The 19,444-nt window shown below is 32.5% G+C and overlaps 3 protein-coding genes across 3 annotated transcripts; all 3 read left to right on the top strand.

Moving 5' to 3' along the window:
- The first annotated feature begins 337 nt into the window (after positions 1–337).
- On the top strand, positions 338–7,805 carry LOC136275507 (uncharacterized). Its single transcript, XM_066084918.1, has 11 exons — positions 338–526; positions 641–703; positions 811–956; positions 4,304–4,375; positions 4,640–4,726; positions 4,843–4,953; positions 5,530–5,664; positions 5,784–5,933; positions 6,038–6,122; positions 6,215–6,339; positions 6,934–7,805. Exons 1-11 carry the CDS (start codon positions 430–432, stop codon positions 7,243–7,245), a joined length of 1,383 nt encoding a protein of 460 aa, XP_065940990.1. The 5' UTR covers positions 338–429; the 3' UTR covers positions 7,246–7,805.
- A 1,608-nt stretch (positions 7,806–9,413) lies between these two features.
- Positions 9,414–14,451, top strand: LOC136275340 (uncharacterized). The gene is made up of 7 exons (XM_066084184.1): positions 9,414–9,504; positions 9,609–9,713; positions 9,802–9,947; positions 11,065–11,142; positions 12,797–12,883; positions 12,968–13,078; positions 14,296–14,451. Exons 1-7 carry the CDS (start codon positions 9,414–9,416, stop codon positions 14,449–14,451), a joined length of 774 nt encoding a protein of 257 aa, XP_065940256.1.
- Positions 14,452–14,637: 186 nt separating this feature from the next.
- LOC136275570 (uncharacterized) lies at positions 14,638–17,700 on the top strand. Its single transcript, XM_066085142.1, has 5 exons — positions 14,638–14,781; positions 15,399–15,480; positions 16,857–16,981; positions 17,120–17,324; positions 17,419–17,700. Exons 1-5 carry the CDS (start codon positions 14,707–14,709, stop codon positions 17,649–17,651), a joined length of 720 nt encoding a protein of 239 aa, XP_065941214.1. The 5' UTR covers positions 14,638–14,706; the 3' UTR covers positions 17,652–17,700.
- Positions 17,701–19,444: the final 1,744 nt, after the last annotated feature.

The raw sequence follows: 19,444 nt of genomic DNA, 5'->3' as shown, positions 1-19,444 counted from the left end.
TTTTACATTTTGAACATACCATTGGTAAAAGTGATATGTTGTTTTATCATCTGCTGTTTTTGTTCGCTTGTTCGTTCGTTCGATCAGTTGATAAATTTAAGAGAGAGAGAGACAGAGAGAGAGAGACAGAGAACTAATGCGTCTAAATATATGTCAACAAAACCTATACCTACATGTATCTTGTTAATAATTCAATGACAAAATCTACACGTCAACTTAGAGGGATATTTTTTGTTTACATAAAAAGTTTTACGAAAGAGATGCATTCTAGACTCAAATCCCCGTTCAGACAAATGTAGTCGGGTGCATCGTAAATAATACTTTATCGGAAAATCAATACCTGGAAGGCCTTCACCAGCGATATAATTCAGGTCATTTTATGCCGCCATGAGGGGGTAGTAAGCAAGGAGGTCGCAACTTTAATTTATCATGGGAACCGGTGCTTGGTATCCTTGGATCAAGTGTTGCAGAACCTTGTTTCCCCTTTACCTGTATCTACTGATACTTTCAAGGATGTGTTGTAAAGGTATGCAAACAAGACTTTGTGATAATAGGACAGTGATGAAGAAAAGTTGTAAAAATGTTTTTTTGTTTTAAAATTATTTTTTTAATTTAACAGTAATATATTAATCAAACACAGGGGATGCATGTTTACCATATCCAATCCCGATGTATGTTTATTTTAACGAAACTGCAGCTTCAGGTATGTCTCAAGGTTAATGAATTCTGAAAATTTATCTGCACTTAATCGTTAATATCTACTTTTCATTTTGAATTTGTGTTCATTTTAGTTTTTCTAAATACATTAAGGTTCTGTTATTTTTGTATCAAACGAAACCAATGCAATAAGAAAGGAGTGGAGTTTAAGTAGCTCCGAACCGAGAGTTGCCCTGACGTTTGTGAAAGGAACTTACCAAGTAGTGTTACTGTCGGCAGTTGATTTGGACGTGACAAACGTAAGCTCAAGTTTTTACCTTAGAACTAAGAGTTCATGTTTTCTAAGTAATTAAACATGAATGTTTTACGAGTGTGTTATTCTTGTAAAAAATAATGTCGCTGGTACTGAAATTAAAGCCCCGAGCCGAATTTGTAAAGATAAAAAAGACCGATCCTCTAAATTGTGATGAAAGGTAATTTGATAAAAAAAATTAAATCATAAAAAAACTCAAAATTTTACTAAGATACTTTTATCTAACACTATGCATTGGTAAAGGTATGATATATGATAAATTATATTTGGAACTTATTGATCCAAGCAAAAAAAGCGTTCTTGCTGATTTAAAAAGGGCAATATTGCTGAAAATGTAACTCCTTTATCTTGATTATAACTTGGCAACTGGCATTGAAGTTTTGATTAGCATTAGCTGTGCCCTACTGAAGCAATTTAAACACAAAAACCGGAAATAGAATTTAAAAAATATTCAACAACAAATTTTATTTTTAAGTTGTATATTTCTAATTTCAGAACGCAAATCAGTTCATAACATTGCTCGGAAAAATGTATGACTATGTTTGAAAGAACTTAGCTGCAGGTCTGAAAAAACTCCAGTGGACTTCTTGGGACTTCCAATTTTAAACGTGTTTAAAAGTTTTAATATTTTGCACTAGTTTTGGTATGATTTATTATATATCCAAATATAATTTGTAAATATATTTGATTCCAAAAACGTTTAAAGACATTTTACAACAGACATCGTCACTTGACTTTCTCCTAATGTTCTTTTAAACAACATCACCAGCTCCTTAAAGTGAAGTAAAATAATTTGGGTGTGACCGGTCAGCAGAGGATGCTCACTCCTCCTAGGCACCTGATCCTACCTCTATCTATTTGGAGGTCCATGTTGCTCTGCTTTGAATTTGTGTTTCGTATTATGGATTTTTGAGATGGTTCACGGTTTGTTATTGTCATAAAAATGGCGGCTCTCGATCTGCACGTAAATTTAACATATTTCATTATCCGTGGTCGATTAGCGTGTTTATAGAGAGTCTGCGGCAAGTAAGGCAACGACATCAGTACTAAATTGTCTGAAGAATTTTATTATAAACGCGATGACTTCAATTTTTTAACTTTCCTTACTTACGTAGCAATACACCTTCATCAAATGCATATGGTGTTATTGTCCCCAGTTGTAACAGTTGTGTATCGAATTGATTAATTCGATACACAAGGGCATGCGCTTCGTAAGAAGAGTTTCTAAGACGAGACAAGCTACTGACAAACACGTTGATAAAACAGGACTATCAAAAGTCTTGTTTGAAGTCATCATTTCGTAAGTTCTATGGTCGATACAACGACCTAATGTCAGCAAATACAATCTTCCACTGGGTCGCATGCTGACTGACGTTTTTCATACTAATTGTTAGATAATAATTAATCCCCGAATTGTCTACGGACTTTTCCGGGGGTTTTTCATCCGATTACGATAAAAAGCACACGGCGGGTGTGCCCGGTCAGCAGAGGATGCTCACTCCTCCATGGCGCCTGATCATGTCTTTATCTTTTTAGAGGTCCTTGTTGCTCTGCATTGAATTTGTATTTCGTTTAATGGATTTTTGAGATGGTTGACCGTTTGTTATTGTCATTTTGTCATTGTACTAATGATGAGCACAGTATTTATGTGGAAATGAGATTAATCAGTCCATTGCCAGCGCAAATTTTTTTGCATGGTAAATTGCAACCTCTTAAAGCAAGTACGGAAGTGTATCTCCACCTTTTTTCAGACCGTGAAGTACAGACCTGCAGCTAGGAAAAAAATCTTATCAAATAGCCTAAAGTGTTGTCAACTGATTAAACAAACGTTCCAAAAATAAGCATTCAATGCTTATATTTATATTCATATTGATGTTTATTTAATTCTGCTTGTATCGCGTCATGATTGACTAAAAAAATCGTTATTGTTGTATAAGATAACTTGCCTACGTCATAATACGACGAGCGTGCTAATTAAACGAGGCGTTACAAACAGATTTCATTATTGCGTGGACCCTGAGGTCCACGCAGAAAATATATAAGCGAGGTTAAACCGGATGATGTGGGGAAAATTCAGCCTGCGCATGAGCAAGCTTGGTTCCTGTGCGTAATGGGTAGCTCAGGGAACCAGGCTAGCACGTTTATCTGAATCGGGATCGGGATTCCGTGCCATATGCACACATAAGTTCAAAGGCGCTGTAATTGTAAAGTTGTCGGTAAACAGTACAGAAACAAAGTATTCCTTTTTAAGAAATGATTGGCATGTGATATGAACTATCAGTATTATGAAATAAGTTAATGTTATGCCGTAACTACAACATGCATCAAATACCGGTAGCATAATTTGCAATGTTTTGTTGTTTTCCGAATACACATCGTGACATGTAACTTAACTTTACATTTATAGTAGGCGAGGCCAGAGAACTTCCCGATTAATTCTTTTTAAGCATTTAAGTATGATTGAATAATTATGTCACTATAAAAGTTTGAATCTCAAGAAAAATGCATCAAAATATGAAATTTTTAATTTACACAAAGCTGTCACTGCATAGTCAACAAAGTAGTGCGAATCGTAATGTGTATGCAAATAGTAGAATTCACCGAATGCCTGATACTATACATGCAAACTTCATTCATAGATAGATCAAAATTATTTTAGAAGTATGAATCCTTTAAATTCTGAGATAAAAAGTCAGGGCTATACATACATGTATACGTAATACAACGTACAAATTTAGTGGTTAAAAGCAGAGGGCTATAGAGTCAGTAGAATCTCTGATAATCTTAAAAAAAGCTTTCACGTTTTCGTTGGAAACACATGCAAATGGTCCACATATTGTAGTCCTTTTTTAAAGGACAGCAACTTGTTGTTTAATAAACGTGTGTTTTTATATTTCAATTCACCGCAGCTACAAAGATTGAAGGATGATTGATTGAAACAGTTTTTATTCAATTTTAACATATGCCATTAACTCGAAACTAAATTTTAGTATACCCAACTTATCAATATTATAAAGGTGTTGATTTTTCATTTTTAAATTAAACTTAAATGAATACGATAACAGAAAAAAAATGTTTTTTCTAATTCACAATGAAAACAAAGCTCTAAGTTCCGATATGTTATATTCTTTATTACTTTTCCTAATCTTGAGTATTGGCAATTTCCGGCAGTTGTTTTTATTCTATTATTTTGCTCAATTATATGATCAAGTAATGTAATGAAAATCAAAATACCTGAAAGTGTCTATAGTTATCAAAAGATATATTAATATAAATAGTCTATTTCAAACATAACATCTATACATAAGATTCTACAAACTTCTATTTATGTAGCTGGGAGACGTCTGCTCTCCACCAGAACAATTTGTGCAGAGAATAACTTGCTATCGAAATGGCCAAGATCCGGTACGTTTACATACCATTTGTTTTTTTAGGAAAACAAGGCAATAGGACCAGTGAGTGGTCATGCAATTTAGAGCAATGCTTAAAAATGTCAGTTTTTTATGATGCTTTACTGTTAAAAAAAAACACTTCAAATATTTTCTCCCATACCGTTACAAACAATTTTATCATACAATCATACAATCATTTTATTTTCTGAAGACCACTTAATTGAATTTGTGTCGAAATGAAGACTTTGGCATTACCCTCTACTTGCTATTGTTTTAGATTATCCATTGGATTACGTTTCAAGCTCAACCAGTCAACGAAAACCCGCCTAATGTCGATACACTTCCTGATATTCAGATATCGGAGGTCAGTTTGTTTTTTCCTCAAGAACTCATACGATACCCATGCAATTTACAACTTATCTTGTTATTAAGAGAAGTAATAAAGAAAAGAATGCAAACAATTGACACCTTGTTTTGTAGGGAAATGTTTCTTTGCCATTGTTTCTTTATCCACTGCTGGACTACTTCAAGGATCGGGATTGTCCGAAAGAACGCTTGGTTCTCAGCATTTCAAAAAACTCTAGGAATAAGGTAGAGATACAACAGTTTTGGACATTGTATTGTGAAAACAATTTTGATTCGTATGAAATCTACAGCCTAATAAATTTCAATAGGACACTTTTCTGATAAGGCAGATAAAGAAAACGAAAACATATACCAAATGACTAGTAATAGTACATATGTCATCTTGCTATTGCTGAATAAGAATAGTGTAGGTATTCCATTTAATGTTATTAAATTGTTACCGTGTTGATTAATTTATCAAATTTTACAACCTTTTACGGCATCAAAACATTTGTCCAAATCAAAGCCATTTTACACACAATAGATAAGAAGCAAACACAAAACAGAATTCAATGCAAACGTTTTCTCATTTATTGCTTTTGATAAATTTAGATATTAGTTAAATATCTGTTGACACTCTTTTTATTCATACAGGTGAAAGTTACTGGAATAATTCTTTAATTGACACGCGTCTCAAGAACAAATCCACATATTTGTTTGCTCCTTTTTTGTTTTATTTTCAAACTACCTATCATAAAATGGTATCTTGAAATATAGCTTTACACTGCATACTTTTATATCAATACCTTATCTTTAATTCAGAAAGATGTGGGTGAGTATTTCATGATAAACAGCTCAACAGGATTCCTTTCCCAAGTCAAACACTTTGATTACGAAGATACAGAAATACAATGCAACCTGGGAAAAGGAGGAGGGTTTGTGAAGATTATAGCTGAGGTGAATCGTAGATTTTTTTTTATTCGAGATGTGTAATTTGAATAGAATAATTGTATTCAACAACTATGTGATTATATGTTTACTATTCAGAGATATGGTTGACCTCTTACTTATTTCAGGATGGACTCTACAAAACATCAAAATCCCTGAGTGTGACGTTTATCAACATTGATGATGCTCCTCCACTGTTTGTTAACAGTGATTGTTCCACTGTGTGCTCTAAGTGTCCGATATTGTCTCTCAGTGCTATTGTTCACTTTACCTATCATGTAAATCAATTCAGCATCTCGGTTTTACATGTAATATAAGATTGTATTTCTATCATATGTGTGGTTTTCCCAAAATAAAGGAACAACCAGTCTTTATATTTCAGGGCCCGATTCTCACAAACCCACCCGGTATAAAAGCGATAGACCTGGATACAGAACAGTCAAATATCATCGACTATAATTTAGATAGTAAGTGAAGAAAGCTATATATATATAAAGATTGTTTTTAATCATAAAGAATTAAAAGGTATCAATAACTAATAGTTTCTTGTTTCTGATAGTCTACCCTACAAAGTACAAGGACGTTATACGGTTTGAGAATGGCAGATTTGTCCTTTTGCAGTCGTTTGCGAATTTCTCTGAATATAGGGAGGAATCCGACTTCACTGTAATAGTGACCATCCGGGTAAGTGCAAGCTTGTCCAGTATCATCATTCTATATTATTATCTATACTACTATATTAAATTAATAGACTCGAATTTTTTAGCTTTAATGCCGATGAATCGGAAGAGTACTGTCTTTTGTTTTATATATTTTAAACATCATTGGTACTTGAAGATTACCAATTTGTTTTTAATTTTTCTCAATCAAGCTTCGCTAATTAATAATCAAAGAAAATTCCTTTAAAAAAAATTCGGAAATCATCTGATTTTTTGGGGTTTTACAATCCTGCGCATGCGCATTAAATTCGAGGCATTTTAACTGTGGTAAAGGCCTTTCCTGAGACACTGTTAGATTATCCAACTCAACAGAGTGCAACAAAATTAATAACATTATTGAAGGCTTGAAGTTTGCTTATGCAAATGTCAACAATATACGGTGTTTCAATGTATCTATTTTGTAAATGCCTAATATCATATGCAATATCAACCCGTGCACGCACGGGTCAAAGTCTTGTAAGATTAACATTTATTCACATGGCGTTGTAGATTTCAGTTTGCATTTATGTTGCCTTTACGTCTACTTCTGTATAAATTGTGTTGAAAAATGTTATTTCAGGCAACAGGGAGTAATGGACAGACTTCGGACAAATTTTCTTTCACTATATACGTAATGGTTGCTCCAATTTCTTCCAGTCAGCAAACTTCATTGAGTCAAACAGACGAGATTATGATCCTGAGTCAGTCAACAAAGAACATCATAATCATTGTATTGGGTGTGGTTGTTGTCCTTCTCTCCGTTGCTCTTGTATATGCTGTTTACAAAATTAGAAGCCAGCAAAAGAAGGCAAAAGATGGTGATACTAGTTATGATGAAGTCAAACGGAATACCGTAACAAATGAAAACGTTTATGCTACTATTCAAAATTAGTTACATAATCTTTGAAGAAATATGCACACTTTCTAATCTAGAGAATCAAAACATACTGTTACTGATATTATATTGGCTTTTTATGTGCATGTGCAAATGTAAATATATTTGTAAAACTTCAACACCCTAGTTTTAAGTCTTTTCAATGTTTCTGCTTTATGTATTTATTGTGTAAAAAGTTTTGGACGTGTTGTAAGACACCGTTTGTATATGAAAAAGAATTCATGTTCACAGATAGGTCAACAAGTGGCCTATTGCAGATTTTTTAGATTTCTTTCGTTTGACAGAATAACATAGTTTTATTTTCTTCACATTTAACGTATAACGTGAGGGCATGATAATTGTATTGTTTTTTACATTACCTTGAGCGAAAGTATGGTAAATTTACTTGTGAAAAAGACAAGACTTGATTATAAAATGGAGGAGAAGGATTTGCTTTAGAGCGATTAATCCTTAAAATATTGAACTTGTTTACAAACATCAAAGTTGAGTGTCTGGTTTATAACAACACAGAGTAGTGGAGTAAAACATGGAATATATTCTCTCACGATATATGTACTATTATGTAGTATAACTATTTATTTAATACCATTAAATAAGTTAAAATGTATGTCTTAGTGGTTCATTAATATCTTTTAAGTTTAATGTTGGATGCGTTGTTCAGCGGGCCCATGAATTAAAAAGTCCAGCGAGTTAAGGTGGCTCACTACATCGTGAAATATTTTCTCAAATCAGCAGAAAATTTCTTGATTATGTTAGATATTATAATGGATAAGAAGTATTTAAGTCTAATAGGCAAAAAAATGTGCAAGTTTGGATGAAAAATTACATTTTCAAAAATTTAATTCAGTTAACATGATGAAAAGCTCCAGGCGGATTCGAACTCATGATCTGCAGTTCAGAAGCCCATTACTTTATCCACTGAGCTACGATGATATACAACACAGTTGAGCGATATAAACCGTTCAACGAAACATTTGAATCGCCATCTTGTGAGGTAGTGTCATAAAAAGTATAAGTGTAGGTGTAGTGAGGTACCTTAAGAAAATTGACAAAAACTTGTATACTTATTGTTTTAAAGTAATCCTCCCAAATTAATATATATCATAGAAACTACATGTTTTACAAAATCAACAAATATCTAATTAAGCAGTGAATACAAATACACATTATTATCTGAGTGCATCCGGAACCTTTAACAATATTTTTGATACTCCGGTGTCTCTAGAGAACGACAAGTGCAGACAACTTCTGGCCTCACAAACTAGACAAAAGGAACACAAAGGCATGCTAGACAAGAAAGTAAATTAAAGGTTATGTAGAGAGAGCAAAGGGTTATCTCAGGAGAATCTAACAACCAAATTGTAGAGCACCAGGTCTATAAACAAAGCAAGTGTGACGGGTATTTTCATTAGACCTGTAGTTGGACTCTTTGACGAAACCTTAAGTTTCTATTTTGTAACAGAGTGGATATTACAATGATATAGAAGAGAAAGTTTAATTGAAACATTTATTTAACATTAAAATCCTGCTTTAAAAAACAAGATTGACAATGCATCGCAAGCAGATATTTCAAATTTTGTAGGAAAAGAAAACGAGACAGGAAAACAATGTTATTCCAAAATTTGAAATATCTTAACATATTTTTTAATTGGATTGTCAGCTGGCTTTCTTTCTTTTGAGTTTTGATTTTTATCCGTTGCACTTTTAAAACTTCAAGGATATAGGGGTTAACATGCTCTTTCTACAACTTTTAGGTCATGGATACCCTCCATTTCGTTTGATCAACTTGACCTTAGAAAAATATCAATAATTTAATTTTTTTCAACATTTTCTAGGTGAATTAGTAAATATTAATTTTGTAAATAGTCGTCTTAAATACAAGTCTTTATTTTTAAGAGATAGCTCTGTGATATGATTTGCAATTTTGTAAGAACCTTGTGCAAAGTACAAACATTTTACCATGCACGTACAAGTACAATAAATTAAAGCCTATGCTAATTAAAGATAAAAAAAATTGTAAGCAATCAGACAATAAACATTAGTCTGCTGCCAAATAATTATCATTATCTCGGGTCTACACAATAATTGCTAAATCAGTAATGAAAATCGATAAAGGAACGCTTCACTCCAATATGCATGCATTTTCAGATCGGGTAGCGGGTTTAATGGATGGAAGTTTATTGAGTCCTTTTGCCATGTGTTGTTGTTTAAGGTTTGCTCTGTACCTACATTTACTGGCCATGCCCTTGTGTGACGGTATGTTAACCATTAAATCATGTGATGACAAGAAAGACAATGAAAAGATGTGGATTAATAGTTACCAAATTTTTGTTTGATTTTTTTAAAACTTTAAAAAGCAGGAATACATAGCAGGGACAGGACACCACCTAACAGCGCTGCAGAATTACCCTGTTCTAATTCTCCTCTCCCTGACCATGTTTATTTTGACGAAACGTCTACTTTTGGTGAGAATTGAATTCTGATTGTGATGTTGTTAAAAATATTTTAATGAATACTAGAGTATTTACAAGGTTTTAATATCGATCTTTCAAGGTTCGGTTATTTTTGTATCAAATGAGATCACTTCAACGAAGCAAGATTTGAATGTTACAAGCAGGAATCACCGAGTTGCAATAACGCTTTATGATAAGCGGTACAACATTATCTTGCTGACAAATGTTGATTTGGACGTGACTAATGTAAGTTGTGATTTTTAAAACAATATGAAATATTCTCTGACAATTTAGATTAAATTATCCTAGTTGGTATATATATACTACTATATTAAAATTATAGACTCGAATTTTTTACCTTTAATGCCGAGAAATCGGACGAGTACTTTCATTCGGTTTATATATTTTAAAACATTATTAGCACTTGAAGATTACTAATTTGTTTTTATTTTTTCTCAATCAAGCTTCGTTATTTAATAATCAAAGAAATTTCCTTTAAAAAATCCGAAAATCATGGATTTTTCGGATTTTACTATCATGCGCATTACATTCACGCTAAATCACGAGAGGCTTCCACAAGTGCACATTTGCATCGATAAACTCAGAAACGATATTATAAATAAGTGTTAATTTTCATTGAAAATTTATCATATATATATTCTGTTCATCTAACTCTAACTCATTGCATTTAATATGAAAAATCCCGATAGTTCCGAATGTCAACTCGAAGCGAGTGAAAAACGTTACCGGAGAAAGTGTTGAATTCTTCATTAATATGAATTAAATTTTTAGATGAAAGGTATTTACAGCCTCAAAATGGTTTATTATGAATAATTTGACTATTATATTTTTAATGCAGCTTCATTATTTTTCTTTAAAATCGTTTGGGAGCGATTCTGCAATTTGTTGCTATATAACGGGTATATGGGAGGCATTTTAACTGTGGTATAGGCCTGTCCTGACTCTTTAATAATTTCAAATACTAAAATGATATTAATATTGATAACAAGCTATCAGTTAGTCTGTGATTTTTGCCATTGTCTTGTATCCTGTGTTTTGAATGCTGATTTCTCACAGGTTATTTGTTATCTGTATGCATCATAGTTTACTAATATAATTGTTACTTTAAATTTGATTTGTGTTTAAAAGACGAAATTTATTTATCTGAAAACAATCTTCTTTTAAATGAGATAAAAATTTACAACCCAAATAACCACAACAATGTTTATCTATCTATCTATCTATCTATCTATCTATCTATCTATCTATCTATCTATCTATCTATCTATCTATCTATCTATCTATCTATCTATCTATCTATGACTGTATACAATATAGATAATATATACATGTTTATTTTTAGCCGCATGACACCTGCAACAATCTATTGCAAACATTTGTGCAAAGAATATCGTGCTTTAGCGGTGCTAACTTTGAAAAGGTAAGTGTGATAAATGAATAATACTTACCTTGATAGGCTACTAAAAGATAAATGTAAAACATGAATCATTCCACATAAAGAATTTCCCATACAAGCCGCCGACCACTTAACGTTATATACAGAAAAGATGGAAGAAGAAGGAACTTACAGAAAATAACAAGTTCACTTATAAATAAAATTTAATTTTTTAAAATGTTATTGATTAGAAGGGGTATAACAAAACAGTTGTTGACTGTGTCTCGGGCAACAGCTGATCTGTCGGACCGGCTTGCAAACTGTTGTCCGCGGCCTTCGGCCTTGGGCAACAGTTTGCGAGCCGGTCCGACAGATCAACAGTTGCCTTCGACCCCAGTCAACAACTGTATATTGTTGTTAATGGATAAAATAACTATTTGGATGTGTTGTGAAGTACGCTATTCCATATACATATTCATTTTTTTTCTAATTGTAAAAATTATTTACTTGTTGAAATAGAGTTCAGTCATATTGTGTGGTGAAGAGGTGCAATCATGATAAGTAAAAAAAAAACCTCTAAATGATCAATCTCATTATTGAGCTGATTAAAATATGATTTAAGTAATATAATTTCTATGCGAAAAACTATCAGTCTAGCTTAACATGCTTGATATAATTATCAAAAATTGTTAAATGTATAGATCAGATTATTAAATTTAATATCAGAGGGAATATTTATGATAATAATATATGAACAAAAAAGAATTATAATTGTTAGCAAGTTCATAAAATATTTGGTCCTCTAAGATTTATTATACAGTTGTTGACTGGGCCTTCGGCCTTGGGAAACAGTTTGCGAGCCGGTCCGACAGATCAGCTGTTGCCCAAGACACAGTCAACAACTGTTTTGTTATACCCCTTCTAATCAATAACACGTTTTCGCGGTCAACAGTCTTTTTAACAGTCGATTTTAACAGTTCAAATTTAACAGTTTCAGTCCAACAGTCAAAATGCTGGAATTTTTTTCGTATACAGTTGTATAGTATCTAATTTACAGGTGTATAACAATACAAATATGTTAAAAATCAAGCAATTTTTTTTATTTGATAAAACAAACATTAACTTTCAAACTAGATTTAATATTTAAATTGTTTAAAATGTTTTCAGATAAGTAGCTTGTTAAAATTAGTGGGCAAGTATCTGTCAGCGAGTCACTCAAGTAAGCTTATGATATTTGAGTATATTCCTGATGTATTATGTTCTACTTCTATAGTTTCGGTTTTCTTATCATTGTGTACCGGAAAAACGGGAATCAGAAAAAGAACGCCGGCATACCCCATTGTTCAAAATAAAAACCTGCATCCTCAGTATTAATGCAAACTTACAGATTGTTCCTTGCCTTCTTTTCTTGGAACTTAAAAATAAGTTATATAAACGTCTTGTGCCTCTACGTGGTCATACATTACTTGTTTGCTAATCTCTAAATTTCTCAAGTTTCCTTTAAATAATCCGTTCATCAGACGGACTCTCAATACATATATTTAGGAAAGTTTTTAGAACTTGTACCATACCCATAATACACGATTGCATTAAAATATGCTGTATCTATTTTATTATGATGTGAAACGCTTTATATATGTACCGACAAATATAAAGTTTCATGACTGATAGTGATATATAACAGTAGTTACATTCTTAGGTCGACAAAGATGTCACGTTTCACGTGCGGCCCGTGAACGAACACCCTCCTACTGTAGGTGACCTACCTGGAATCCAGATATCAGAGGTCGGTTCTTACGACACATTTTGATGATATATACGTTGTAATATGTAAGTCAGATGGTATTACTGACCAACCTTATCATTGTAGGAAACATATTCTGTACCAAATTTTATACTGCGTCTTTCGGACTTCTTCACAGACCGGGATTGCCCGAAGGAACACTTGGTGCTTAATATTTCGGAATACACAGCTACAGGGGTATACACAAATTTTGTTGACATTGTATTGATTTTTTAAAATTATTTCTATTGTGTTCATTCTGCCTTTAGCAAGACACATTAAGACTTTTTAACCAGTCTCTTAAACTCTCGAAAAAGGATGGAATATCTGAGAATTTGCTTTTTAAAAAAAACCACAGAAATGCTTTTTTGTACATATGTAGGTAAATGTAACATGTCCATAGTCTAAAGTGCCTGAAATAGGCTTTCAAGACTGTAGGTTTATATTTAAATAAGTTGATATACAGAGTGGCTTGTTAACTGTGATTAGTACGCTGCCCGAAACGCATTCAAAGTGCGTGCGCCACAGAAAACCGGGGATAGTCATTGTATACGTTTTAAATCAAAATCGGTTTCCGAGAAAATTTTTATGTAATTCTCTTTTTTGATTTGCTCAGGCAGACCAGTCAAATCTCATATCAAACTCAGAAACGTTACAGTAGTTTCGAACAATTGCATCATAGCCAGTGAGCATCGATAGGCATATTTTTTATGCCAACCCTATCTAATCTATTGCAATGCCCTGTTAATTGTAATCACAGCTTTTCATTCCTCGCTTTTTCTCTTTTATGATACTAATGCCAATTAAATTGTCATTATTTATGTCTCGTAATTTTTCATTCGACTGTTTTTTTTTTGCAATATTATGTTCTCTCTGTTCAATTGTTGAATTACGCTTGTTATTATATAAATACTTCTCTTATTTGTCAGAGACTAGAGCCTCTTTGGTCCATCGTTTAGACAAATTCTGTTTTGGCAAATAACAGAACAAATTTTAATAAGCATATTTATGAATTTGAAGCAACTTTATTATTTTCATTTTCTCAAGTTTAAACGGCTAGGTATCTGAAACCGAAACTACGAAGGTACGAAAAAAATAAAGGTCGAACAAACCAAGGGCAGAATTAAATAAAGCCAAAAACGTATTGTTACCCCTTGACATCATATGTTGTTTTCCATGACACAATTTAATCCTGTATCATTGCAAAAGCAAAGCACTTTTATGTGTTTTACTGGTTTATGCTTTGAAATCTGACTGCCAAATATACATATACGTTTTTTTAAAATCAATGAACAATTAAAGGAATGACTTCAGGTTAATATGAAAATGATTGTTATCTAATATTCAGTGTTCAAAACTGAGAAATGGATATCTTTACCAATTATACTTGAAAATATCTTTTATTCTAAATGCAGGTGGCTCACGATGCCAGCTACTTTTTCATGATTAATAGTACTTCAGGATTTCTCTACCAGAGCAAAGTCTTTGACAATGAAGACACTGCTCACTTCATACAATGCGACCAGTGGAAAGAAGGAGGATTTCTGAACATTACAGCAAATGTAAATTAAATAGTTTTGCCTTATAAAAATTAAAAGGGAACTGCCACAGTTTCAAAATTGTTATATAATTGACTTTCTTCTAAAAATCGCTGATCACAATGTTATTGCTACTCTTGTGGATAAGCTGTATTTCTCCTATTAAGTTACAAACTTATATACGATGAGTGCTAAATAATGTTATAATTATAGGACGGAATTCACAAAACATCTAAGTCCGTGAGGGTGACGTTTGTCGACATAGATGACCATCCTCCTGTTTTTGTAATGGGCGGATGTACTACAATATGCTATGTTTGTCCGAGGACGTATCTGGACGCTACCGTTAACTATTATGGTCAGGTAATTCAAGAATAAAATTTTATTGAAATTATTATATGAATGTAAAATAGTAGTTTGGCGCAAAACATTTTATTTGAAAAACAAAATACATACACCATTATTTGGTTCAAACCTTCTCTCTTTTAAATATCTCCTGAGTGCTTAGGTAAAAGTAAACTAGCATTTCATCACATCTTCACATCTTTTTGCGTTTAAAAAAATGAGTACCGTATCGTAATTCATCTTACGTAATAAACCAACACCTGAGTCGTAATTAAATTTATGTTTACATATCTTATGCAAAGTACCTTTTTATTGAGAAATATTCACCATTTGAACTTTAAATAAGATTAAACCGAATAAAAATGAAGAAAGTGTATGTAAATAAGAAGCTAATTTGAAATCATCGAAATTGCACCACAAACAAGTTACAGCAAACATTTTAATTTGGTTACTATAAATAATGTTGTAAGTATTTTATTATTTCTAGTTTGGAAGTGTCTTGTTCTGACTATTAATCTCCTCAGAAAAATATTTATAAATTTTTCATTCTAAAGTTCGGTATAAACTTGAGATAGCATTCACATGCACAGTCTACAATATTTTGTAACATTTATTTTTCATCAACAATGTTACAGGATAGTATCAACACCTACCCACCCTACATCAAGGTCTTAGATCCTGACACAAGTACCACAAATTTCACATACGATATGGAAGGTAATGGTTTTTAGCTGGGCTCATTGCGTAAGCAATGACCAAGCTCTACCTACAGTAAAGGTCAGACACAACCTAACAGAAAGTAAACCCCAACTAAACCCTGGGTTGACTTTCTGGGTTTACTCTGGGTTAAGTCCGGGTTTACTAGAGTGGACCCAGAGTAAATTCAAAGTAGACCCAGAGTGGACACAAAGAGTAAACCCGATCATAAGTATGAAAGCAGACCCTACATGTGTATTTGGAATATACAAGGGGCAGGAATTACTGGCAGTAAGATTGTAAGATAGAATACAGGTCTGCATCACACTTCAGTGCATACATTTAAGGAATGAATTCAATATTTATTTGTTTTATAAGATGTAAAATGGTTTGGGGCAGTTTACGCTTTATAAAAAAAGCGTAAACTGTTTCAAACCATTTTATATCGTATAAAACAAATAAATATTGAATTCATTGCTTATAATTTAATTTTTTTACTCTTCATGGTAGATAGAAACGGTCATTTGACCTTTAAAATGACGGTAAATTGTACAAAATTCAAACGTAACGTCAGGCGTATTGATATGTTTTTGACGTTAGTCTTACTATTGCGTAGGCAACATTCTTTATACGATAAAAAATAATTTTTTAGCCAATGAGAAAGCGCGTTACAACCAGAATTAAATTATTTGACCCTAAAAGCCATTCTAGAGTAAATCCAAATCCAAATTAAACCCAAAGTAAATCCCGAGTGGACCCAAATTTTCAAAAAGTAAACCCGGAGTAAACACAAAGTAAACCCGGAGTAAACACAAAGTAAATCCGGGGTTTAGTTAGGGTATACTCTGGTATTAGGTGGGGTCTGATCGGTACTGTACAGTGCACGGTTTACGGATGTTGATTGAACTTCCCTTAACATCGTTCTACTTTACTGACGTTAACTAATGTGCATTACGTTATCAGTTTCAAAGAAGGGTGATTTGGAATCTGAAAATCACAGTGTGGTGATCCTGAAAATCGGATCACACTTTGTAAAATGAACAGTATCATGATTTATCCATATATATTAATATCTTCGTGTTATTTACATTTTATTCCAACATTAATTGTAAATTATACCAGATTCTTTAGCTATTGTCATTTTATAGGAGTGAAGGAAAAATAAATCAATTGTGTCTCTTAATTCATATTTAAGTTTTCTTATTTAAGGATCCAATATTGCATTTTTTTCTATATTGTACATTCATAAATATGTTTCTAGTACTAAATACATTATGTTTTAATCTTTTAACTGATCTTAACTTACAACACACTTTCAATCATTATAAAAGAATAGATATCTTATATCGTTTGTATTTAATGTTATATAATGATTATTCGTACACAATTTATTTCAGTCTATCCAAAAAAGTACAAGGACAATATCCGGTTTGTGAATGGGAGTTTTCACCTTCTGCAACCGTTGGCAAATTTCACCGACTTTCGGGAGCTTGCGGAATTTAAAATAACCGTGGTTTTGCAGGTATCGTACAATTTCATGAAGCATTTTATGTATTTCTATTAGATTACGATCAGTTTCAAATCATCAATAAGATTTTGAGTTTCATATTGTAAATTTCATAGTCTGTTTTTAGTCAAATTATAAAGTTTGCCCATCTAGGCAACAGAGAGTAATGGTCAGACAGGAAATTGTACATTACTAATACGCGTAGTAGATACTCCGGGTACAGCATTCAAACAAACGACGATAACAAAGAAGTTTGAGACAACACCAACAACGACGTCAAACACTTTGTTCACCAAATTACAGGAAATGACGTCATTGCCAACGGGAAGCAGATATACACCATCTAATACGACATCGGGTAATGTATAAACTTTTTTATTCACATTGTTCGTGAGAGTACTATCCATGTTTGTTGCAGACTTACATTGTATTAACATTTGTTTCGTCATCAGATAGAGCCATTAAACAGCCTCAATCTTCCCATGCTATGTCAGACTCAACGAAAGACATCGTAATCATTGTACTGGCCGTGGTTGTTGGTCTTCTGATCTCTGCATGTATCATCTACACTGTATGCAGAATCAGAAATCAGAAAACGAAGTCAGATGACAAAGTACCAAGCTATGAAGAAGTTAAAAGGAACAACGATACAAAGGAAAATGAATATGCCACGATTCAAAATTAGCTGAATAGGCTTTTCAATTTCAGCAGACGGCTATCTTAATAAATATGAATCGGTGTATAATACTGATCTTATTTGCTAATTCCATAGAAGTATTAAAAAATGTACGTTTCTGATCTATGTTTTCCTCTGTGACATATCATTTCATTAAGATAATTAACGAGTACACGTTTACATCCAAAGATAAGAGTCATGACTTTACAACGACACGTGTAGCGTGCAGCTGTCATAAGTCTAACGAATTTTGCTTAAGCCTGCCCCGGATTCTGTTTACTTCCAGGTCCGTGGCCAATAATCGGGCTTACTTTAATTAACACTTTGTTTGATTCAGACATTGATTGACAGTGAGTCATTGAATACACTGAGTAATTGAATAATTCTATTGATACATTGCAGTCGGTTGATTGTCATAATTGAATACATTGAGTAATCAATTAAATTGATAATTGATTGTCACATTGAGACATTCACTAAAGCAAAACATTGATTATACTTTATTGATTTGCATATTGATTGATTCATTGAAATATTGTTTGAATTACTGATTGATTGATTTCATTCATTGATTCATCTTGATTGATTGATTGTTTGGTTTATTGAAGATCTAACATCATGTCTACCCAAAAGTCGATGTGGATCATTTAACTTACTCTATTGCTATATTTGCAATTTTTTGCATACAATTGAATAGTTTATGATGTACTGATAGATTAAAATAAAGCTATGACAGGGACTGCCAATACGGTGTTGTTAATCTATTTTATTGAAATAATCGTAATGATGTAGGTTAAATGGTTGACTCTGTTTGATAAATATTATGTATGAAAAACATTTGATCTATAAAAATACGACAAAAGATTTCACCAATTTTTATATAGCATACATTTATCTTTAGAATTGTGAAAGAAAAGTAATTATGATCTATCCCTGAATACCTGAATGAAGTTTCGTCAATAAATACTTTTCAAATATAGTAACTTGATGTATATTTATATTTTCAATGGGTCTTTAATCTGGTGTTTGTGGATGCGCACTCTATCCGCAAGTTTGGTTCCAGTTTGACTTACACAGTACAAGTTGGGCACGGCGTCTTGCAGTAATTTAGGTACTTTTCAATTGTTAAAAAAATTTCAGGACTGGAAATCATGTCGAGTCATCTAATTGAAAATGTATTCGTATAAACTATGTCAAAAACGTGTTAAGGTCAAGATCATAGTAAATGAAAGGTGCTTACTGGTTTTTGAAATTCAAGATATAAATTCTTTTAATGATGCTTCATACCAATATCATTGTTTCATAGGGTGTACCGGGGCTTGATTTTTTGGTAAACACAATGAAAAATCATGTCTTAAACAATCATTTTCAATGAAATATGAAGGATTGAGGTAACAAATATCAGAGTTTTGTCCATTTTTGACTAATGAAATATACAGTAAAACTCGGTTATAGCGAAGTCATAGGGACCGTTGGGTTTACTTCGATATATCCGTAATTCGTTATATCCGTATCTCTAGTATACTTCAAACTAAATAGTTAAATGGTAGTGCAAACATTTTTAAACTGTAACGTAACATAATCCGCTATAGAAGTGTTAAATTTCATTATACACATGTAATTCACTTCTGCGGGACTCAAAATTAGTTCGCTACATCCGTAAATTCGTTGTATCCGAATTCGTTATAACCGTAAAATTTTGCAAAGATTTGTTGAAAATTTTACCAGGGACTCAAAAAAACTTCGCTATATCCGAGAATTCGTTATATCTGTGTTCGAAATAAACGAGTTTTACTGTATCT

This window comes from Magallana gigas, chromosome 5 (genome assembly GCF_963853765.1).
Source record: "Magallana gigas chromosome 5, xbMagGiga1.1, whole genome shotgun sequence".
Taxonomy (NCBI): Eukaryota; Metazoa; Mollusca; class Bivalvia; order Ostreida; family Ostreidae; genus Magallana; species Magallana gigas.
Note: the sequence above shows the minus strand (reverse complement) of the source record. Positions and strands in the feature narration are given on the sequence as shown.